Genomic DNA, 21009 nt, shown 5'->3' on the forward strand with positions numbered 1-21009 from the left:
GTTTGGCAACCTACCAGGGATTTTCAGAGGACAGATAAACGAGCATATATGCTTGGATTTTTAGAGTAATTCACAATATTGCCACTAGGCTTCTGCACTGAGGAAGCACAAGAACCAAGCAAGTAATGAGGACAAGTTTCATATGCTTGTGTGATATGGTAAAATGCATGACAAATTATTTTCTGTTGGCTGTGTTCAGTACACAGTATCCTGTAATTCCTGTGAAAAGATATGTGCAATTCTCTCTGCCAGCTTATGCATGGGAAGCTTAATATGTGTCTTACTAACTGCTTGTATCTTAAATCTTCGCAATAATGGCATTAACTTTTATTACTTCCTTTGTATGCTTTCATTCTCTCTCTCCACAGGCCATGGTAAGTGGAGCTAAAGACTATCCGCCAAGCCTTCACCAGAAACAAAAATTATTTTACCTTATTTTCCCTCCACTGTTTTGCTTTTTATTTTGAACCTGCAGTATTGCAGTGCATGCATATGCAGTACTCTGTCCTGCTCCATCACTGGTGGAATGAACTTTTTCAGTCTATCTTCAAACAGGATAAATCAGAGCACAAATGGAGGTTTCTGATAGGGTTTGATGATTTCAAAGCAGATGTTGCTAGCTTTAATTTCCATCTCTGCCTTCATCTAACTGGAGCGGCTTGCTGAAGAAATCCTTTGTATGCCAGTGTGAGGTGCTGCAAAGGCACTGCCCTGTGCTGTCCAAGGCTGCAGAACTTGGTGTTGGCATGATGCACAGGAGGCAGTTTAGAGGAGAAAATGCTGTTCATTGTATTCAGTGATGGCCAATGAATGTGATACACCAGCACATTCAAACCTGTGCTCCCAACCCAGTCTGTTCTTTTATAACCTGTTTGTTTGTAACCCTTTTGCTGTCATGTTTGGGGATGTTGTGTATGTTGTAAAACTGATGAAATAATCTCCTTTTGGCTATGAATAAAGTTAGATATAGAAGAGTGAGTCCCATGTAGTGACCTTAGGCGATAGCAGAATTACCATTGCTACCAGAACATAGAAGTGGAGATGTGAACGCAGGTTTCATTGACAGCTCTTACCAGAGAAACAAATAAAAATTTACCAGAGAAAGACTGGTTGTGAGCAGATGGAAACAAGTTGGAGACCTTTCAGAGTATGCACTTGACTCTTCTGAGATGTGAGCTATCATTTAAGAAACCAGCTTGAATGTAACAGGCTGCTGGTTTGGTGCCTGGGATGACAGAGTCCCCTTGGTCACATCTCTGGGCATGTAGTGCCAGGGCACTTCTGAATGTTGGTGGTGAATAACAAACTTTCTTCCTTCTTAGTCACTGGTTCAGTCCCGGAAAGCCGGAATTACCTCAGCAATGGCCACTAGAACATCTCTCAAAGATGAAGAGCTGGTAAGTGGGAGGGTTGCTTGGCTCCTGTTAACTTTTAGTAAGCAAATTAAGGGAATTTGGCTCTCTGGGATGCAGAGCCAGCTTCACAGATGTCTAAAAATATAGATGCAAAGCTTCTTGTATCATTTGTTTAAAGAAACCAAACATGTAAAAAATAACATTTAATGTGTTGATCCTGAAAAATGTAATCTTACCATGTGCTATCTACCATGGGGAACAGCGTGTGAAACTTGTTTTATGCAAGATATCCCTCATCAACAAACCTTAATTCTTTTATTCCATCTCCTCCACTTTTTTAAATGCCTGGAGAAGAATTTTTGGAAGGGTGTCCTCTGCTGCTGCTTGTAAATGTTTGATAAATTTGGCTACCTCAAATGTGTAGATTTATTGCACTGCTTATGCCTTTTCCCTTAGGACTTGTGTGTTAACCAGCAAAAATAGGTTCAGTCATCTTCCTGGATGTTGGTTTATGTGTGCTCTTGCCTTTCAGAAGTCTCATGTCTATAAGAAGACCTTGCAAGCCTTAATTTACCCCATCTCTTGTACAACCCCGCACAACTTCGAAGTGTGGACAGCCACAACTCCGACCTACTGCTACGAATGTGAGGGGCTGCTGTGGGGTATTGCACGGCAGGGAATGCGCTGCGGTGAATGTGGAGTCAAGTGCCATGAGAAGTGCCAAGACCTGCTCAATGCTGACTGCTTACAGAGTGAGTAGTGGCCAGTGGAGTGTGGCTGTTCCAACAGTGTAACCGGAGCTTTCCTAAATGTGTAGGTGATACCACAGTGATCAGGGAATCTGCATTTATTAAAATTACTGCCTATTTTCTGGAAAGGTGTGATTGGGTTAAACCTACCCCCATCGTCCTGTGGACACAGACAGCTCCAATGACACAGAAGGATTTCTTTGCAGCATTGTGCTTGATGTGCTTTAAAAGAATGTTTTAATTCTTGACTCTTTCACGTCTATTTGGTTTTAAGCCGTGTAATGTCTAATCTCTCTCAGTGTCAGCTCAAGTGGTGTATTTGCTAATATATCCTGCATGGAAGAGAGGCAGTGGGCTGAGTGAATTGGGTACAAGGCTGGATATTCTGACTTTTGTTCTGTCCCTCCTGCCCTGGTATCCCAGTCAGGTTGCTTGTTTTAACCATCAGCCTGTTTTACTTTTTTAAGGTCTTCAGAGCAGCACTGGGTTCCTGCTTAGGGGACAGAGGGCATGGACTTAGCTTAGATTCTCTGTACCAAGTGCAGATTGGCAAGGCATTTTGTCTTTTTAACAGTAGGGTCTTATGGCTGAATTGCTTTAGAGACCTGGGGCTGAGCCAGAACAGATGATGGGTCAGATAGGAGGGTGTTGTTTGAGTGTTATGGGCACCATTTCATCTTCCTACTACTGTTTCTGTTTATTTTGTTGTTTTTTTCCTGCAGCATTCAAAAACTAAGCCCTCTCTTCAAAGAATAGCAAAGAGCTGTGACTTTGCAGAATAAATGAGACCTTACACAAACAATGAAGAAGTTTAAAAGGAATTTGATTAGGGGGGTGGGGGAGAAGAGAGAGAAAAAGTATTAATTTGGGCATATGGCTTGGTCAGGTTATTTTTATTTGCTTGAAAACAGTTTCTTGATTTGGTCTCAAATTTATGTTCCTGGTTGAGAGCAAAATATCTTAGTCTAAATGGAATAGAAATTTCTGCCTGATGTGTTAAATGGTGAGTAGGAAGGTAGGGCTGTTTCTGTTCACTCTTGATTTTCTTGGTGTTCCATCTTGATGGACTAAGTCTAAGAAATCAGAAAAGTTTGTGAAGTATGAACAGACTTATTGCAAATCCAGGTCTTCCTAGATTTTTTAGATTTGTCTTTGAGGGTTGCAAGATGATCTTTAGTTTATAGCATTTGAGCAATTGCATCATTGACACCTTGGCTTTGTTGCAACCATTTTGTGACTAAGCTGCTGTGTTCCAGTTGATTCAGGAGAATGTAGTTAGGCCATAACTCAGTTTTCTGTGAAAACCTGATGTAGAGGGTCAGTTAGACTCAGGGTAACTTTGTTTCTGGAGTTCACCAGAACTCTCCACTGACTGGTGATTTTCAGTATTTGGGATGAAAAGCTGCTGATATGCACATCCAGTCTTGATTCAGATGCATACCGAAGATGTTATAAGGTTTAGTGGAGTTGTGATATCTCAGTAGAGGGGAAAATGCTATGGAGAACAGAGGAAAGGTAGGTTTGGACCAACAGCAGCAAGGAAACAGGCACAAAGCTGTTGTACAGAGCAGAGGTCATGAAGTCAAAAACAATAGAAGGAAAACTCAGTTTACTCAGAAGTAGCTAATGACTAAGAAGAAATATGTTCCTGCAGAGGACAGCTGTGGCTGTCTGTGTTTGAGAAGGGAGACTTCAGACTGGGATGGGTACTGGAGAGAGTTCAGTGGTAATGGGGAAAATATAAGAATGTCTCAAGAGAGGTTATGAGTTGGTTAATCTTTCAAAAGAGAAGCTTGGCAGTGTGGGACAGGAGAACAACAGGAATTATGCTGTTTCAAAAAAGTAAAAGTAGTCATACTAGGTCTGTCCCAATAGAATGTTTCTAGTGGGGTGTTGTGGAGCCCAAGGTGGAAGTGTAAGATGTGTGTGTAGAGCTCCTATGACTCTGGTTTACTCTTGCAGCTATCCGTGGCTTAAAGCTTTTCTGAGCAGTAGATGCTATGTTTAATAGCTGGCAGTGATGGCTGTCTGAATTGGTTTAATCCTTGTTTGAACCTGTCTATGCCTGAACTATGTTGGGGAAGAGGGAGATAAGCAGCAGGGAGGATGATGGTCTGTTTAAGCTTACTGTTTACAAAAGAGAGACTGGAATAAATTTGTTGTAAGCAAATTAAAGGTGGAAGTAGAAGACAACTTCAGTGGTGAGAACAGGGAGTCTCTGGAACAGCCTCTGAAGAATAAGCATGGGGCAGGTTTTCTAATCTCTGGTTGGAATTATGTAAGCTTATGCAATGGGCTGTGGGATGTGATGATGGCAATAGTCTGCGCTTTTCTATGGAATGGAAACAACAACTGGAAATGACTCTACTTTTTATATATGGCAAAGCATTAGATAAGAACTTGTTATTTTATTCATGGGATTGCAGATGTTTTCTTTGCACATTTCCTTTCAAAATGTAAACACAAGATACTTCAGCATGCAGAGTTAGAGAAACAGAGAGGAAACAACTTGAGAGTACACTGGGCTCAAAACTTGTGAAGCCTGTAGAAAGGTAAAACCCAAACAAACAAAAACTTTACTTGCTGAGTTATATGAAAGCTGCCCAGCATCAGAACAGGGAAGATACAGAGACTGTGAGCCGGGGATCTGTGAGGGTACCCAGTGTGAGTGTGGTGGGTATCATTGTCTTGGGTAGAGGAAGTTTCCTGTAAAGGAAACTGAAGATGGCAGTTGTGTAATTAAAAGACAGAGGAGGCAGAGGAAAGATAGTGCTGAGAGATTAAGAAGGTGGTGAGGCCAATATGTGGATGTGCTGCTGGGTTGGGAAAACAAATGTTATTGATAGTAGAAATCTATTAAAATGCTTTTTCATACAACTGTGTTCTTTGCTTTGGCATGTTCGTGCTAAAATCCTCCTAACTGGAACCCACTGGCCAGACAAAAATGGAAAAATTAAATTAATTTTTATATATGTATGAAGAACATAGGCTGTGCTTGAGGAATGAGGAACGGGGTTTCTGGTGGACAAGCAATGGTTTAGAGACCAAATAAATTCAAGACTGAACTTTCTTGTATACTGAATTCAGGAGGGGTTTCTTCCTAACAGAAGCTATATTGTTGCTGTCAGTAGAAAACAAAACAAAAACATTCTCAGGATATATCTTCACTTAGGTCTATTTAAGGCTTCCAGAAAATGTTACATTGGAGTAAAATGCATTTTTAGGCTGGTTAGAAATACAATTCTATTGATTATACCTTGATGCCTCAGGATATATCTTCAGTCTTACACTGGAAGACTTACACAAGTCTTCCAGAAAATATTGCATTGGAGTAAAATGAATATTCAGGCTGGTCACAAATACAGTTCCATTGTCTGTGCCTTGAGATTTTGGGTAGACACCTGGGGTTTTATTCCTTAGAATCAGAATGTGCTGTTTATCCATCTTCTATCCTTCAGTGCCTTTCTGTGGGAAATAAAAGGATCTCTTTCCCCAAGTCTGTTAGAATTAAGTTTGGTTATTTCTGCTGAGGGTGTTTTTCTTACCCGCTGTATTTTTAAGAAACTGAGTATCTGATACAGTCAACAAATGTGTGGGACTGCAGTGACAAAATACTCAAATTCGCAATGCTTTGTTGCAATTTGAAAGAAAATCCATTTGCAGATCAGTTCAGCAGGGCTGTTACAAGAATTGGCAATGTCTGGAGTGCAGTAAACTGGAATCAGTTGTGGCATGTGTACTGCAGCCATCTGGTTTATGGCTCTGTTGGTATAAGGTTGTTTCCCTGAGAGGATGTTTCTCTATTGTAGGTACTTAGAAGATATTATTCTGATGATGGGGTGCTTACCTTTTTATCATAAGCTCATAAATACTTGCTCAAGGGAAGATGCTCTCTTTTTAGCCTTCACTATTCTTGGAAGTACTTGCAGTCTCTGCTGCATGGGTACACTTCCTTTCTTGGCTGAAAATGGATGGAGGGATGTTCTTTAAAATCCCTGTAGCATGCAAAGCTTTTGGAAAAAGAGACCTTTTATATCTTGCCCTGAGCACTGGTGTAGTACTAACTAAAATACAATGGGTTAGGCAGTGTTGGTATCAAAGGAAGAGTAAAGCTGTGGATGGATGTGTAGGATACCAAGGAACAGATGTAGAGAAGTAGGCAGAATTATGAAGAGGGTAGAAGAGAAGGACGTTACGCTAGCAAGATCCTAGTGAAAGGGGCCCATGCAGTTCTGGGCTAGCATTTGAAAAGCCATAGCAATCCTCTTCTGCAAGTGTGTCTTGGGTTTTTTTGTAGTGATGCTAATCTAGTCATCGGTAGATTACAGTTGAACCTGAGAAAAGAAATTGCCCTGGGATGTCAGAATCTGGTCCTCTGGAGAACTTGACAATGAGGAAATGAGATCTCAAGCTTCAAACTACTGTTGAACATGAAATCTGTGTTGTGTGGTTAGCCATATGTCTTTATTAGTGCTTCTTTGTGGTACGCTGGAGCAACAAACCTCAGAGAACTTCACACAGGCTATCAGGGCTGTGTTACTGAATGCCCTGCTTTTGGTACTGTTTTGGCTCTGGACGTCTTGGTTCACCTCTGGAGCTGTTCAGTTTTGACTCAGGACTGGAAGTCAGGTATGTTTGTTGCATTTTGGATGAGGAACTTGTGTGTGTTGCATTCTGAATTCAAAGACTGAAGTCCAGAGACCAGCCCAGTTAGTGAGACCGATTAAGTCACTCTTGTGATAATCATCTTGGCTTCTGGGTTGAATGATGATTAGACACTATGGTGATGAACACTTATTTGCTCCCAGAATTCTATGTAGGAAAATATTTGCACAGGAGGAGGAAGGATACCTTTATTTGAAACCTGAATATCTATTTTAAGTTTCAAGAATATATAATTTCTAAGCATTATCCGCCTACTGAACAGCTGTCTTCTATCCTGCCGGTGTTGCTTTCTTGACTTTTTCCTGTTAAAGCATAAGATAACAGCACTGGTGGTTTACTAATAGCTGTATCAATACAATTCCCAATATAGACATGCTGCCTTTCTGTTTCCAGTCATAAATTGACTTGCAATTCTGTCCTAGAGAGGAAGAGAGAAGGAAAGCCCAGTACCATTTGTATGATACTGTACATGGTACTTGTATATTCCCATGCTTTCTATTGCCATTTACAGGATTACTTGAAAAGCTGAATCACTGGCCAAAATCTTCTTTTTGCAGCTGCATAAATATGACCTAAGTCCAACAGCAGGAAAAGCATCCTCTGCCATCCAGTATAGTGACATGCTTTGGGTTTATATCACATACATTCTAGGTTACTAGTCCCCCGATGGTTGTTTTGGAAACTGATGGGTTTGTACCAACAAGTAGGTATTAAAATCAAGAAACGAATGTGTTGTTGAGACAGAGGGTTTGTCTGTTCTTTAGTAGTCCATATTGTTAAATAAGGTGCCTGTCTGATTCTCGCTTTTGCATTGCAGTTCAGGTGCAACCTCTGCAGGGAGAGAGAGACCTTTCCCAGGAAAGGAACGACAGAGCCTTCTTACCTGGGCAAATTATCTGGGCTGAGTGGGGGAGCAGCATGGATGGAGGTGGCAGGAGTCATCTGAAAATCAGGAAGCAGAGCCAAGCCTTAGAGATAGCAAAAGAGAGGGCTCTCTAGGTGTCTATGTGACATGGTGTCCTGGTTTCGGCTGGGATAGAGTTAATTTTCTTCCTAGTAGCTGGCATAGTGCTGTGTTTTGGATTTAGCATGAGAATGATGTTGATAACACACTGATGTTTTAGTTGTTGCTAAGCAGTGTTTATACTAAGTAAAGGACTTTTCAGCTTCCCATGCTCTGCCAGGTGCACAAGAAGCTGGGAGGGGCACAGCCAGGCCAGCTGACCCAAACTGGCCAAAGGGCTATTCTATACCATATGACGTCATGCTTAATATATAAGTTGGGGGGAGTGGGCTGCGGGGCAGCAATCGCTGCTCGGGGACGAGCTGGGCATCGGTCAGTGGGTGGTGAGCGGTTGCATTACTTGTTTTTTCCTGGGTGTTTTTCCTCTCTCATTGTTTTAATTACAGTTATTATTATTGTTGTTGTTGTTATTTCAATTATTAAACTGTTCTTATCTCAACCCACAGGTTTTCTCACTTCTACCCTTCCAATTCTCTCCTCCCTCCCACTGCACAGGAGTGGGCAAGTGGCTGGGTGGTGCTTAGTTGCCAGCTGGGGTTAAACGACAATGCATGGCTTGCATGTCCTGCAAGCCAGGATGCCCCAGACTGCTGCTAGCCTTTCAGAGGGATAAATTCACTGTGCAAGGTCTCTGGAGGTGGTGGGGATGTTAAACATGTTTTCAGCTACAATTCCTCCATTTATCCAAATGTGCATTCTAAAGCATCATTTGATGCTCCTGGAGTGCTTGCATTAAGGCAATGATGCAGACCATGCCACCCCAGAACTGTGGTAACTCTTGTCCCATCTCAGTGATGAACAGTGATACATTTATATTTGCAAGCTGCCTGGCTAGTAATTTGTTTAGAAAACGGTTCAGAAATAGAGCAGTCCATTCATGCACAACACGAACTCTTAATGTTTGAATTTGGTTCTTAATTTCCTTAAAGTCAGAAAGGTCAGGGCAGGGTTGGTTTCTTTGGATCACCACAGATTTTAGAATTCCAGCTAGGAAAGGCAGATTGGTTGGTTGGCCTTCCCTGATTTCCCAATAATTTTCTGTAGCTCTGCATATACTGTGTAAAGTCCACCTTCATCCCCAGAAGACCTAGTTCTGTTAAAGTTGAATAGCACTTTTCTGAAGTTCAAAGTATAGCCCCTGGTATCATTTCGGTTTCATATTCCTTTCATAAATGTTGGGTGTACAGCTGGATGATTGCCTGATACAAGACATCACTTTGGGTGGTGCTAGTTCTTCATCACCGGTGAGCAGAGACAGCAGGGACTGAGTAATTAATTCCAGAATTTTGATTTCATTTCATCTTAAGCCAACAATAGGAAACTCTGGGGCAGATACATTTTATTGTACTAAATGAAATACTGAACATCAAGCCTCTAGCAAGTAAAATGAAAAAAATAATTACCAGGTAATGTGGAGTTATGGCTTGTTTTATAGCCAGGTCTTTAATAGCCTGCCTTGGTATGCAGTGTCCTTAATGAAATTCTGAAACTTCAGCGGTCACAGTCTGTTCCAAACTGTGTTTTTATTCTTTTTGGTTTGGATGGTGGAAGTTATAATTGAGTTTTGTTTCTTTATTGAAGTGAATTTAGTAATGGTGAAAGGTGTTAGATCGAAGGCCCTAGAAATGGATGTCTTCAGGCAGTGTTAGTCACTGGGCACCCTGTCAAGCCTGCTAACATGGTTGCCTGTTATGTTGTACTGCTGGGGGTCCTTTATGTGTGTGTGTGTTTCTAGAATTTTATTCGTATTTGGTCACGGCCTGCTGAAACGGTTTCATATGCAACTTATATTAAAGGTGCTCCAGATACCATATTTGCCCACTTCTTCCAGAAGAAAAGTTTTATGTATCTTTGTGATTAATGGCTTCCCTTTCACATACTTGCACCTGCTTTATTGCATATTTTTAAGGTAATTTAATATTTGGCGAACACCTGCATTAAGATAATTTTTCTGGGACAAAGCTTACTTTAATTAAACTACCCCAGAAAAGAAAAACAAGCAAAACCATATTAAACTAAACAGAAATACTATGATTGAATGTGTTCACAGGACTTTTGTACTGGTTTAACTTAATCTGATTTAAGATCATAACTTGAAATCACTGCAGACTGCATGTAGAGAGGCTGTGTGCAATCTTGGTTTCCTGCTTTTCATTTCACACCCTGGTTTGTCTACCCTGTTAGTTCATGTCCGTGCTTTCGTTAATGCATGCCTCACATCTGACTCAATAGTCAGTGGCTGAATTTTGACAGCAAACATGAGTGTCAAAATTGAATAGGGAGTAGTTGGTTGTGGGAGCATATTTATCTCATAATTATATGAACTTTTAAATTTTGTAAGAAGTATCTGCTGAAGGGTAGGATGGCCCTGCAGAGGGACCTGGACAGGCTGGACCAATGGGCCAAGGCCAACTGGTTCAACCAGGCCAAGTGCCGGGTCCTGCACTTGGGTCACAATAACCCCATGCAACGCTACAGGCCTGGGGAAGAGTGGCTGGAAAGCTGCCTGGCCAAAAAGGACCTGGGGGTGTTGGTCGACAGCCGGCTGAACATGAGCCAGCAGTGTGCCCAGGCGGCCAAGAAGGCCAACAGCATCCTGGCTTGTATCAGGAATAGTGTGGCCAGCAGGAGCAGGGAGGTGATTGTCCCCCTGTACTCGGCACTGGTGAGGCTGCACCTGGAATACTGTGTCCAGTTTTGGGCCCCTCAGTACAAGAAGGACATTGAGGTGCTGGAGCGTGTCCAGAGAAGGGCAACAAAGCTGGTGAAGGGTCTGGAGCACAAGTCTTATGAGGAGCGGCTGAGGGAACGGGGGTTGTTGAGTCTGGAGAAGAGGAGGCTGAGGGGAGACCTTATCGCTCTCTACAGCTACCTGAAAGGAGGTTGTAGTGAGGTGGGTGTTGGGCTCTTCTCCCACATAGTTAGCGATAGGACGAGAGGAAATGGCCTCAAGCTGCACCAGGGGAGGTTTAGGTTGGAAATCAGGAAAAATTTCTTCATGGAAAGGGTAGTAAGCATTGGAACAGGCTGCCCAGAGAGGTGGTGGAGTCACCATACCTAGAACCCTTCAAAAAACGGGTAGACGTAGCGCTTCAGGACATGGTTTAGTCTAGTCTACCCTTAATTGTTTTAGTGTGGACTTGGTAATGTTAGGTTAATGGTTGGACTGGATGATCTTAAAGGTCTTTTCCAACCTAAATGATTCTATGATTCTAAGTATGCAAGTGACCAGAGGCCTCTCTTTTTGCAGTTACAGTTAAATACATATGTAGTACAAAACCCTATGCCTGGTTCTTGTGATTCCATCTGCTAGATCCTGTACTAGTGTCCCATACTTATGATGGCCCAATTTTTTAACTATTGAATTTGCTGTCTTATAGGTATTTGTTATAGTTACTATGCCTATGCAATTCTAAGAATGGATTATTTGAGTTGTCTCCTTACAAACTGATGAAATAGAGTGGGATCCAGAGAGGCACTTCGGATGCCTCCAGCTTGATGCCTGATACAAACAGGGTGGTTCCCAGTGGAAGAATGAGACATAGATTGTGTTGTGCTGAATGGGGAGTCCCGTGGCACACATCAATAGGAAATGCTGACTGTGTTGGCCCATCTGAACTTGTGCTCTTCCATCTTGCAGAGGTGCAGCACTGAGTCAAGCTTATAGATACTATTTCTAATGGAGGTCCTATGTCCTCTTCTTAGCACTTGCCCAAGCAGGAATTTATTTATTCAAAGCAATGTGATGAGAGGAGGGTCATGATATCTGCTGTTACAAGAAAGAACCTCATTTCTGGGTCTTCCTCAGCTGCAACGATATTGAACTCAAGCCTGTTGTCAGGAGAGTGACCTGGTCCCAGGTTATAGAGGAGTCTGGGTGCACCCATTCCATTATACCCTCCCAACTCCAAGTGGTCCAGATTCTCTTGTGTGTATGTTGAAATGGCGGTGGGGTCTGACTGTAAAAGTCAATAGCAAGAGCCATCATGTGGAGGGTAACTCATGACTTTGATCCTGCTGTCCACATTCAGTGAAACATGACTTTGTGTTTGTCTGTTCCTGATGAGCATTGTGTACTTTCTGGTGCACAGGAGCAGCGGAGAAGAGCTCAAAGCATGGAGCTGAAGACCGAACCCAGAATTTCATCATGGCCATGAAGGATCGCATGAAAATCCGGGAGCGGAACAAGCCAGAGATCTTTGATTTGATCAGAGATGTGTTCTGTGAGAGCAAATTGACACATGCTCAGCAGATGAAGACAGTGAAGCAGAGTGTGCTTGATGGCACCTCAAAATGGTCAGCAAAGATCACGATCACGGGTGAGTGAGGGAGGCATGGGTCCTCTTGGCCTCGATTGGGAGCTTAAGGTAAGAGAGAGTTGGTGTGAAGCTAGAGAGAATGGAGAGGAAGGGCTTCTCTGTCCTGTACACTCCACTCAGTGTACAGGTAGCAGGTGGAGATACTGCTACACTAGGCACTGTAGTGCACCATGAGCTAAGACTCATCAGAAGGACTCTCATGAGTGATATTCCTGTTTCTCTGGTCAATCTGAGCTGCTGCTTCACGTGTTGTGTGGACACATTGTTTTGTTGCATGGTGGTCGTAACCCTTCTCTTTTCCTTCCAGTGGTGTGTGCCCAGGGTCTGCAGGCCAAAGACAAGACTGGGTCCAGCGATCCATATGTAACTGTTCAAGTGGCTAAAACAAAGAAGAGGACAAAAACAATTTTTGGGAATCTGAACCCTGTTTGGGAAGAGAAGTTTTACTTGTAAGTGCTCTTTCAAGGACTGTCACCCCCATTTTGCCAGTTTGTACGATCTGTACAGATATGTCTTCTCTGTCAGTATGCATTCCCACACCACCTGTAATGTACGATGGTTTCATTTCCGCTCAGTGTTGTGTGTGTGTGCGTCTGGCGGGTTGATGTCTTTAACAGTGTACATAATGCACACCTGTCCATTTCATCTGTCTTTCTTGTGTATATATAAATTGTCTGCTCTGTGAACACTTTTATATTGATGTTCCTAGAGAAAGCTAAAGAGAAAGGAAAATCTTTAACTCGGCAACTTTTGTTCCTGGCTAATAGACATACTTTCAAAATTCTTTGTAATGGAGTAAAGTTAGTATAAAAGACTAAGCAAACTTCCCATGACCTATTGCTGTGACCTGCTTCTGGTGTTTGACCAACAAAGGTTAAAGGTAGGTAGTTATCTGTCACTTGTCTGTGCCACTGCCAGTCTGCCTTCTAATTCTGGAAAATCAATGTAACAATAACTTGAGGGATTATCTGCTTTCAAGATGAGCAATGTATCCATGTCTGAACTGAAAGCAAAGGCTGGAGGCACAATTCTTTAGATTATCAACTACTCTCAGAAGGCTGAAGAATGTATTATTCTATCCTGCTTTTATTGAATAAGTAAACAGTACCCTCAATGTATCATTGAACATGTTAAAAAACAAAACGGAGACATGAAATCCAGCAAGCGTTTTCTGAAGATTCTGGATGATCTCATTGAACCTCAAACATCTTTATTTCCTTTAATGTGTAAGCTCTTCCCTTGTCCCTTCTCTCCCTTTCCTTTCTTTTCTTCCCTGTTTTTTTCCTAAACTGCTTGGGGCCAGCTCTCCCTGCAAACTGAAGTTTGTGTTTTAAAATCGGGCTTATATCAGCCTAGCTTTGTCTTTACAATGCACAGTACAAACAAAATTATTTTTAAAGTAGTTTTGAGCTACTCATTAACGTCAGAAAAATCTTGGTGCTATTTTGAGTGAGTAAGCCCTTGGCTTTATTCTTATTTTAATCCAAGGTAACATTACTGCTTGGTAAGTAGTAAGTATGCTTAGGTGCCATTTGGATAACTCTAGTCACAATAGCAGTGAGTCTGTGTGGGAGCCTTAAGGACCTTGACTTACCATGCCAAGTAGTTACCATGGTATTTGCAGTGTGTTCCCTTCTAATTTTAGGAGCTTCACCAAATACTGTGTTTAAAGATAGATAGCACAACGTGATAAATGTCACAGTTTTAACAGTGCCACTGTTTAGATTTTGTCGCCATGTCTGTGATTCAGCAGGTAATACGCTGTTGGGCATTAGAGTTGATGCTACTTTCTATCCTGCCTGTGTCTAGGTGGTTGTTTTAATGGCCTTGGAATAGCAGGAGGAGATGAAGGAAATGAGCAGTGTCCAGACTGATGGCAGGAGAGCATTCAGGACTGGAATCAATGTGTCATTTCATTAGTAGATGTCAAAGCTCACCTTATGCTGGGTGAGGAGAGAGTCATTTAGAAGTGTATGCAGCACTGGTCTTTTACATGCCCGTCTTCCTTTTTTGCATTTATGGATCTTTTTTCAGCTTACAACTCTTAAAATGTGTGAAGTTTTCTACCCCAATATCAAATGGAAATTTAAATCAACATATACAAGCCAAAAATACCCATTACATACCAACCTTTTTTAGAAAAGATTGTCAGGACAATCAAGAGATTGCAAAAGGTAAGGGGGTGGGGTGGGGGGTGTTTCTTAGAATGAAGTTAATTTGTTCTAGTGGTAGAAAGGTGTCCTGGTAGTTATTGAAAGACTACCTTGCAGTAGACATATGAAAAGTTTGGTGTTCAAAATCTTTAAACATTTAAAATGCGTGCAAGATATGCGGGTAGAGAGAAGTCAGGTCAGTAACTAATGTGTGGGTTAGCAATTGTTGTTCCTTTTCTGTTTGGCTTGTTGGACAGACTTGTTTGTAGGTGGTGTTCATTAGGTGCCTGGTGCCTTTTATATAATCACAATTCCAGTGTCTTTTCAAAGGTTGGATATAGAGCCAGAAATCTGTGTGCATCGTCATTACAGTTATAGCGTTGTTATTGTAATCCATGGCCTGAATTGAGGTGGACTATGTACAGCTGAGTGATACAATTCTTTCTACAGACTCAGTAAAGTTTATTAAAAGCAGCTTAAACAAGTTTAAATTTTTAAGGCTGCAGTAACCTATTTCAAATAGTTCTTCTGTGCTTATTTACAGTGATGGATGGAAAAGTATATTAACTTAAATACCTCTCCTTAAATATGACTTTTTTCCTTTTCTGTATATTTTCAGAAAAAAATGTTGTGGTAGGCTTGACCCAATTTGGGAGTCCAGATTTAGAACTGTATTTTAGAAAAGACAATGTTGAAAGCACTTCATGTTTCCATTATAGGCGCTATTTAGGTCACTAGTAGGCCATGTCACTATAGGCATCTGCTTAGATTAATGACCAGTTCTTGGAGCATATTCAAGTTGTCTGAGCAAGTGACTGTAGGTCATGTTTCTTTCTGAAAATTATCTCCTTGCATATTTACATCTTTAGCTTTAGGAAACATGTTACAGAGAGATTTTTGTATCTTTCACTGGAGTTTGAAGATCTATGAAAATATAAGGGGTTGATCCCTCTGCTCAGTTCAAAGTGTTGCAGGCTTGATGCAGATGCTGCATGTATGGTGCTTGGCAGGAAGAAGCTTGATGGGGGATGCCAGTCATTGCTGCAGTACAGAAATGTTGTCCTGTGAGCCAGGAAGCCTGCTTCTCTTGCTTTACATTCTATTCCCCTTCTGCAGTAACCTCAGATCCCCTTCCTATAGCTACGATGAGCAGGCTTATGGGTAGCCTCCTTGCTTTGCCGTGTACATTTCTGCTCCGTGCCCTCAGGTCTCCTGCCTTGCCCTTGACTCCGGACAGAAGGCAGCACGTATCCTACCTCCAGCTGGTTCTGAGTTGTCTGGATCGGTTGGTACACGAGAGCCAGGTGGCTGCAGGCTTTCCAGGGACGGCAGCTGGTATGGGTTTCTCTTCTCCATCTAGCTCTAATTTTGTTTTCACAAAATTTGTTGGAACGTGGAAACTTTCATAACAAGTCTGCATAACTCATTTCCTTAGGAAACAGCCCAGTAATATTAGAGGGAAGATATTTTTGCACTATTCAGTGCAATTACAACAGGATATTAATTCCCCATTTAGGCATGTTTTAGACTGTCAGTAGAAAATACAGGCTTCTTAGAATCTTTTTTGTAAAGGCTGAAGCTGAGCATCCACTTGAATGGGTTACAATGGCAGACAGCATTTAGGAGAATAAACTTTTGACCGCAGGACAGTTTCCGTTTTAAAGGGAGAGTCCTGGGCTCTGTTGGAGGCTACTAGTCCGTACCTTTTTTTCAGGAAGTGCCCCAGTCTTCAATGACCGTAAGCACTAGAACTTACTGGACTCAAACAGGACTTTGCTGTTTTTCTTGGCCTAGGCACAAAATGACTCGTTCATTTTACAGTAATATCCCCTTGAAGTTGTATTGTCTGAGTACAGCTGTGTCTGAAGCCTTGAATGGTGGGTGTGAAATAGTTGCCTGGAACAGATGACATTGTCACTGAACAGTTTGCAAGAGGCATGTTTATTCTCTCTCCCTGCAGAAGAGTAACTGAGTTAAAATAAATGCAGTGCCTCCTGCTAGCAGGTAATCAATATTTTACTAGGGCATGCAGAGCCCCATATGATATACATTCCTGTTAATGCTTTGGGAATGGTGCCGTTGCATAGCTAACCACTGGGTTGTCACCCAAAAGCTTCTATTCAGTTCCTCAATTTTCCTTTCAGCTGCTGAGCCTGTTACCAAGCTCAGCATCTTTCAGTTATCTCCGTGGTTATATGTGACTGTTGTAGAGCTGTTTTTTAGACTTCCCCTTCTGAGACCACTGTGTTTATAAATGTCACTGTAACTCTGCACCCTCAGCCTCCCTTTGCTTCATGGCAGGGGCCATTCAGTTTGTCTTGCTTTCTTTATTTTCCTGGTACTGCAGGTACTGAAACTGGCACTTGGATAAAATCCCGCTTGTTTCCCTGCTCAGTTACTAATGTGAAACTTAAATTTGAATGCACAGTTGATGCCTTGTGGCAAGTGCCTGTTGGGAAGCTGAGTTAATGTAGCTAAGGATGTAACGCTCAGAATCACTTTATCTGCTCTTTGTAGTTAGGAGAGCCGCACCATTAATTTGTCAGTTGGTGTTGTAGCATTGGGTAACAGCAATATGATTGTACTTGTTCCCCTAAGAAAAGAGCTCCGTGCTAGTAAGAACAAAAAACTCATTTCTTTGTTCTTAGACAGCAACAGCTGGATCTTGGAGCATATTATTGTGCTGTTGTGCTTAACTTCTAAGCTGCTAAGGATTTTAGCTTCGTTCTCTTACCACTCTGATATTGCCTTTGGTGTTTTCTCTACTGTCCTTTCTTCTCCCTAATAGAGGAGGCTTAGCATTGTTTAAAAATTAACCTGTCCTGAGAAGTTTTCTGCCTTCCATTCCCATTGAGGTTGGCCACAACAGAGCTGCCAGTTGGACCCTGCCATGTCAAGACACTTCATTTGAACCACGTCCAAATCTTCCTGCTTTTTCAGCCAGACCATTTGCCATAGACAACTTTTTTCCTGCTCCCTCTGTGTATGTTGTTTTAACTCTTTACTGGACTTTCTCATACTGGTTGCTACAACTACTCCTTCCTTTCTCTTTTTGCAGAAAATTGTTTTGCTTTTTTTTGAAGCTTTGCTCCTTAGAAGCAAAACTTTCCTCCTAAAATGAGCACAGGTCCTGAAGTCTTGCTGATCTCTTCTCTCCTGTGCATTGTCCCACCTCCTGCACTCTCATCCATTATTTCTGCAAGCAGCTCTGCAATGTCGGTCTTTCTGTCTGCCTTTCTCTCTGTCTCTACCATTGCATTAAATGTCCCCTGGATTTTAGTAAAGTGAAACTTTACAGGACCTTCATGAGAGCTGCATCTGCTGTGGTGCAGAAGGGAAACTGCTCACAGAATATGGCCATAGAGATATTCACTAGGCTCTTTGAACCATAAATATTTTTTTTAATATCAAACCACAACAAAACTACTTAATTCTGGGCTCAACTGACCTACTTTTAAATCTGCAAAATACTGTTGTTGCCTCTGCTCCCTCACTTCCATTGTTCGTTCTTGCTACATCTACTTGTTGCTTTTTGTCTATATAAGCCTCTCAGCTCTACAAGGCAGGGGCTATCTTCTGCTCTGGGACCTGCCAAGCACAGTGGAGTCCTGGCTGCATTTGGGGCCTCTGGGCTCTCCTGTTCTTCAGGCAGAAAATACAAGAAAACAGCATAACTTAAGGAAACATATTAATGTAAAATGGGCATGTTGAATGATAGGGTTGTGTTGGCGTCCCACCTCTTTAGTCTACACAGTGCATTTTAGAGATGCACAGTCTAGGTCTCACTGCAGCACTAGTGGAATGAAACTGAAGGCTTGGTGTGTCCTGCAGGGTTAATGTGTTGATAATACCTTTCTTGAGATGAGAAATTGATTGGGAAGAAATGTGCATGGAGATGTAATACAAATGGACCTTCACCCTTATGGGTATTTGCTAGACTCTGTTTGCCTTCATGAGTGCAGGTTCAGCAACATGAGCTAATCGTGTAAGAAGGTTACAGGTTTTCAATTTGGCACTTTCCATGCTTTAAACTTACAATTTTTACTGTGGGTAGGGATCATTTGGTGAGCTGCTGGCCACATGGTTTTATAGGTATACCTTTGCATCTCTTATCACAGGACTTTTGCAAACGTGCAGTGTTGCCACAACTTCACAAGGCTTACAACTTTGGATTTCGTGTTCCTGTGGAGGCTAAGTAACAGTCCCACAAACATTGTTAGCACAAGCAGCAAATGATTAGCAAATTCAGCACGAATGTCATTGGGTTTTTTGCTTCGAAGTACGAATTACAGGCTCAAAAGTGGTGTTCTGGTCATTTTTAGACACTTTTCCTTTTTCTTTCTCTACACTTTCTGGAGAAGACAAGGCACACACAATACTCCATCCCAGACCCCTAACATCATCTGAGCTAATTTGGGCCAACCTTACAGATGGGCAGAGGTCTCAGAGCTAAGAATCACTTTTTACAATTTTTTTGCAGAAGTTGGAGCTAGATTAGAGGGATACAAATTACTAACTTCATTGTGGGAGGCACTATAATGTAAATTCAACAGTTGCCTGTTCTGTTTAGCCACCAATATACCAGTTAGCGTGTGTGTGGGCATACCAGTGTGTGTACGGATCAGAATTAACTACAGCTTGGTGTGCTCGCGTGCTTCCCCTCAGCCTAGTTGCTAGCTGAGCTTGGGAAGAGGCCAGAGTATTGGCAGCGCAGGGGACGTGTGTGGGGAACTGGTAGTTTGGGGTTGGGTAAGGCCAAAGGGGAATGTGGCAGAAGAGGTGGAGGCAGAGAGTCGGGTAGAGAGCAAGTCAGCAGAACCAGGCTCAGCTGCTTCCACTGTTCCTGCAACCACTGGCTTCAGGCAGAAAAACTTAATGGGAAAAAAAAAATCACAATATATTTAATTTTAATTTTTCTTAAGGACTCGGTGTGCTGTTTCCTGAAAATGTTACTTTCTTTAGTAGCTTGAAGTGTAAAAGTAAGTTCTTCATAAAAATGGCACCACTGCAAACATCAGGGCAATACGGATATAAAAGAAAGAGACAATTTCTGAGCCATGTACAAAGGGAACCTGGTTTCCAGTCTCCCGCACTCTGAAATGGGCCTGAAAGCATTCAGTAGTTTCTTCCTTGCAATGGGGCCACAGAGTGTTTCTTCTCTCTTCATCCTCTTGGGAAAGCTGTGGGAGCTCAGCTGTGGGAGACTGGATGGATGGATGTGTGCACACAGTGAAATCAAGCTTCACAAAAATGTAGCAGGAAGTGGGGCAGGCATCTTTAGAAATGTACCAGCTCCTGTGTTAATGAAGGGGAAAGTTTCTAGCAGCACAGCTTGTTAGCCACACTCTTAGGGAGCTGTGACGCTGTCACAAATTGGAAGCTATTTCTCATTAGGTAGAAAGCCGGTTATCAGTTAACAAGCCCAAGTCCCCCAGTATTCATGGGTGTGTTTTGGGGGGCTGTCTGGAAGATGAACTGGTGTTGACACAGCTGCCTTGCTTCACCGAAAGCAAGGACTGTGGTTCCTACAGACTTGGATGGTGATGTTTTGCGGGTAAGCCACCAGTCCAAGGCTTCCAGCTGCTGTGAACAAGTGATAAGGCTCACTCTTTGGCATGGGAACAGCATAAGGAATACGAATTGAACAGTCTCTTAAAAACAACAGAGAAAGGTGTGGTAAAATAGAAGCTTCAGTGGCTCAGTAAATGCTACTGGAAAGTTTCCTATAGCACTTAGCAGTGAGTTATGCTGCTGTAGCTGAGGAAGCATGACAGGCAGCCACTCCAGGAGCGTGGGATGATGCATGTGGTACCGCCTAAGGTAGATTTAAGTCTAAGCAGTGAATGTTTTCCTAAAGGAAAGAGCAGTTTCTGGCCATTGGTAGCAAAGAAACAAGATCAAAGCAGTCCTAACAAAGAATTGGCATCCCAGAAGGTGAGGTCTGGAGAAGTCTGCAGCTAACTTGCTAGTGCTTTGTAAATGGCACTGTGTGCCAGCCTGTTTTTAGGCACCCATGCACTTCTGAATGCTGAGCCTCTACGATACTGCCAGGATGTACATTAGTGCACCATGTCAGGAACAGAGGATTTCTTTTACGTGTTTATGCTGCGTTGGTGGTAGATATAGCAATGCTCTGGGATAAATTTGAGAGGTACAAAGAGCAGCAGTCCAAGTGTTCCCTGCTTATGAATGCTTGCTGCATGGTTTTATTAAAGGAAGACATTCTTGGAGTAGTGGAGGAGGAAGGGGAGAATAAAGGCAGGAGAGAAACATTGAACCTTCTGAACTCTGAATACAGCTTTGATTGCACAGCAAAGGCAGGGAGCAATGATGCTCTCTGCGCAGGATCAGAACTGCCTGGAATTGCCTCTGACTTTCTCCATATAATTCCCAGCTATTCCTCTGCGCTGTAAAATTTGGTAGGAACTGCACAGACGTCTGTTAAGCAGTCCTGAATCACAATAGTGGCAGTAGGAGCCCAAATGATTTGTTGGTAGGGAGAATGCAAATACCAGTCACTGCCACATCTTATTGACTGGGCTTAGCAGATCTCTTCTAACCCATTTCTTCCATCTCCCTGTTGCTTAGCAACAGATGCAGCGTGTTAAAGTTAAAAAGGCTGGAAAACAGGCCTTCAGCAGAAGTTGCCTGTTTTCATAGGTTTTATTTCCTTGAGGGCAGACATTTGTAGTGGTTATGGTGAATAATCACCCTTGTCATGGTCTCATATGAGCATTCAAATTG

At 42.3% G+C, this 21009-nt stretch overlaps 1 protein-coding gene across 1 annotated transcript in view; it reads left to right on the top strand.

The window, feature by feature from the left end:
* Window positions 1-21009, top strand: part of UNC13B (unc-13 homolog B) — a 104011-nt gene that overhangs the window by 20810 nt on the left and 62192 nt on the right. The window contains exons 5-8 of the mRNA XM_075726353.1: window positions 1323-1397; window positions 1888-2107; window positions 11885-12112; window positions 12420-12561. Of these exons, the coding sequence (XP_075582468.1) occupies window positions 1323-1397; window positions 1888-2107; window positions 11885-12112; window positions 12420-12561 (665 nt within the window). The remainder of the gene's footprint in view (window positions 1-1322; window positions 1398-1887; window positions 2108-11884; window positions 12113-12419; window positions 12562-21009) is intronic.

Source organism: Pelecanus crispus, chromosome Z (assembly GCF_030463565.1).
Source record: "Pelecanus crispus isolate bPelCri1 chromosome Z, bPelCri1.pri, whole genome shotgun sequence".
NCBI classification, from domain to species: domain Eukaryota; kingdom Metazoa; phylum Chordata; class Aves; order Pelecaniformes; family Pelecanidae; genus Pelecanus; species Pelecanus crispus.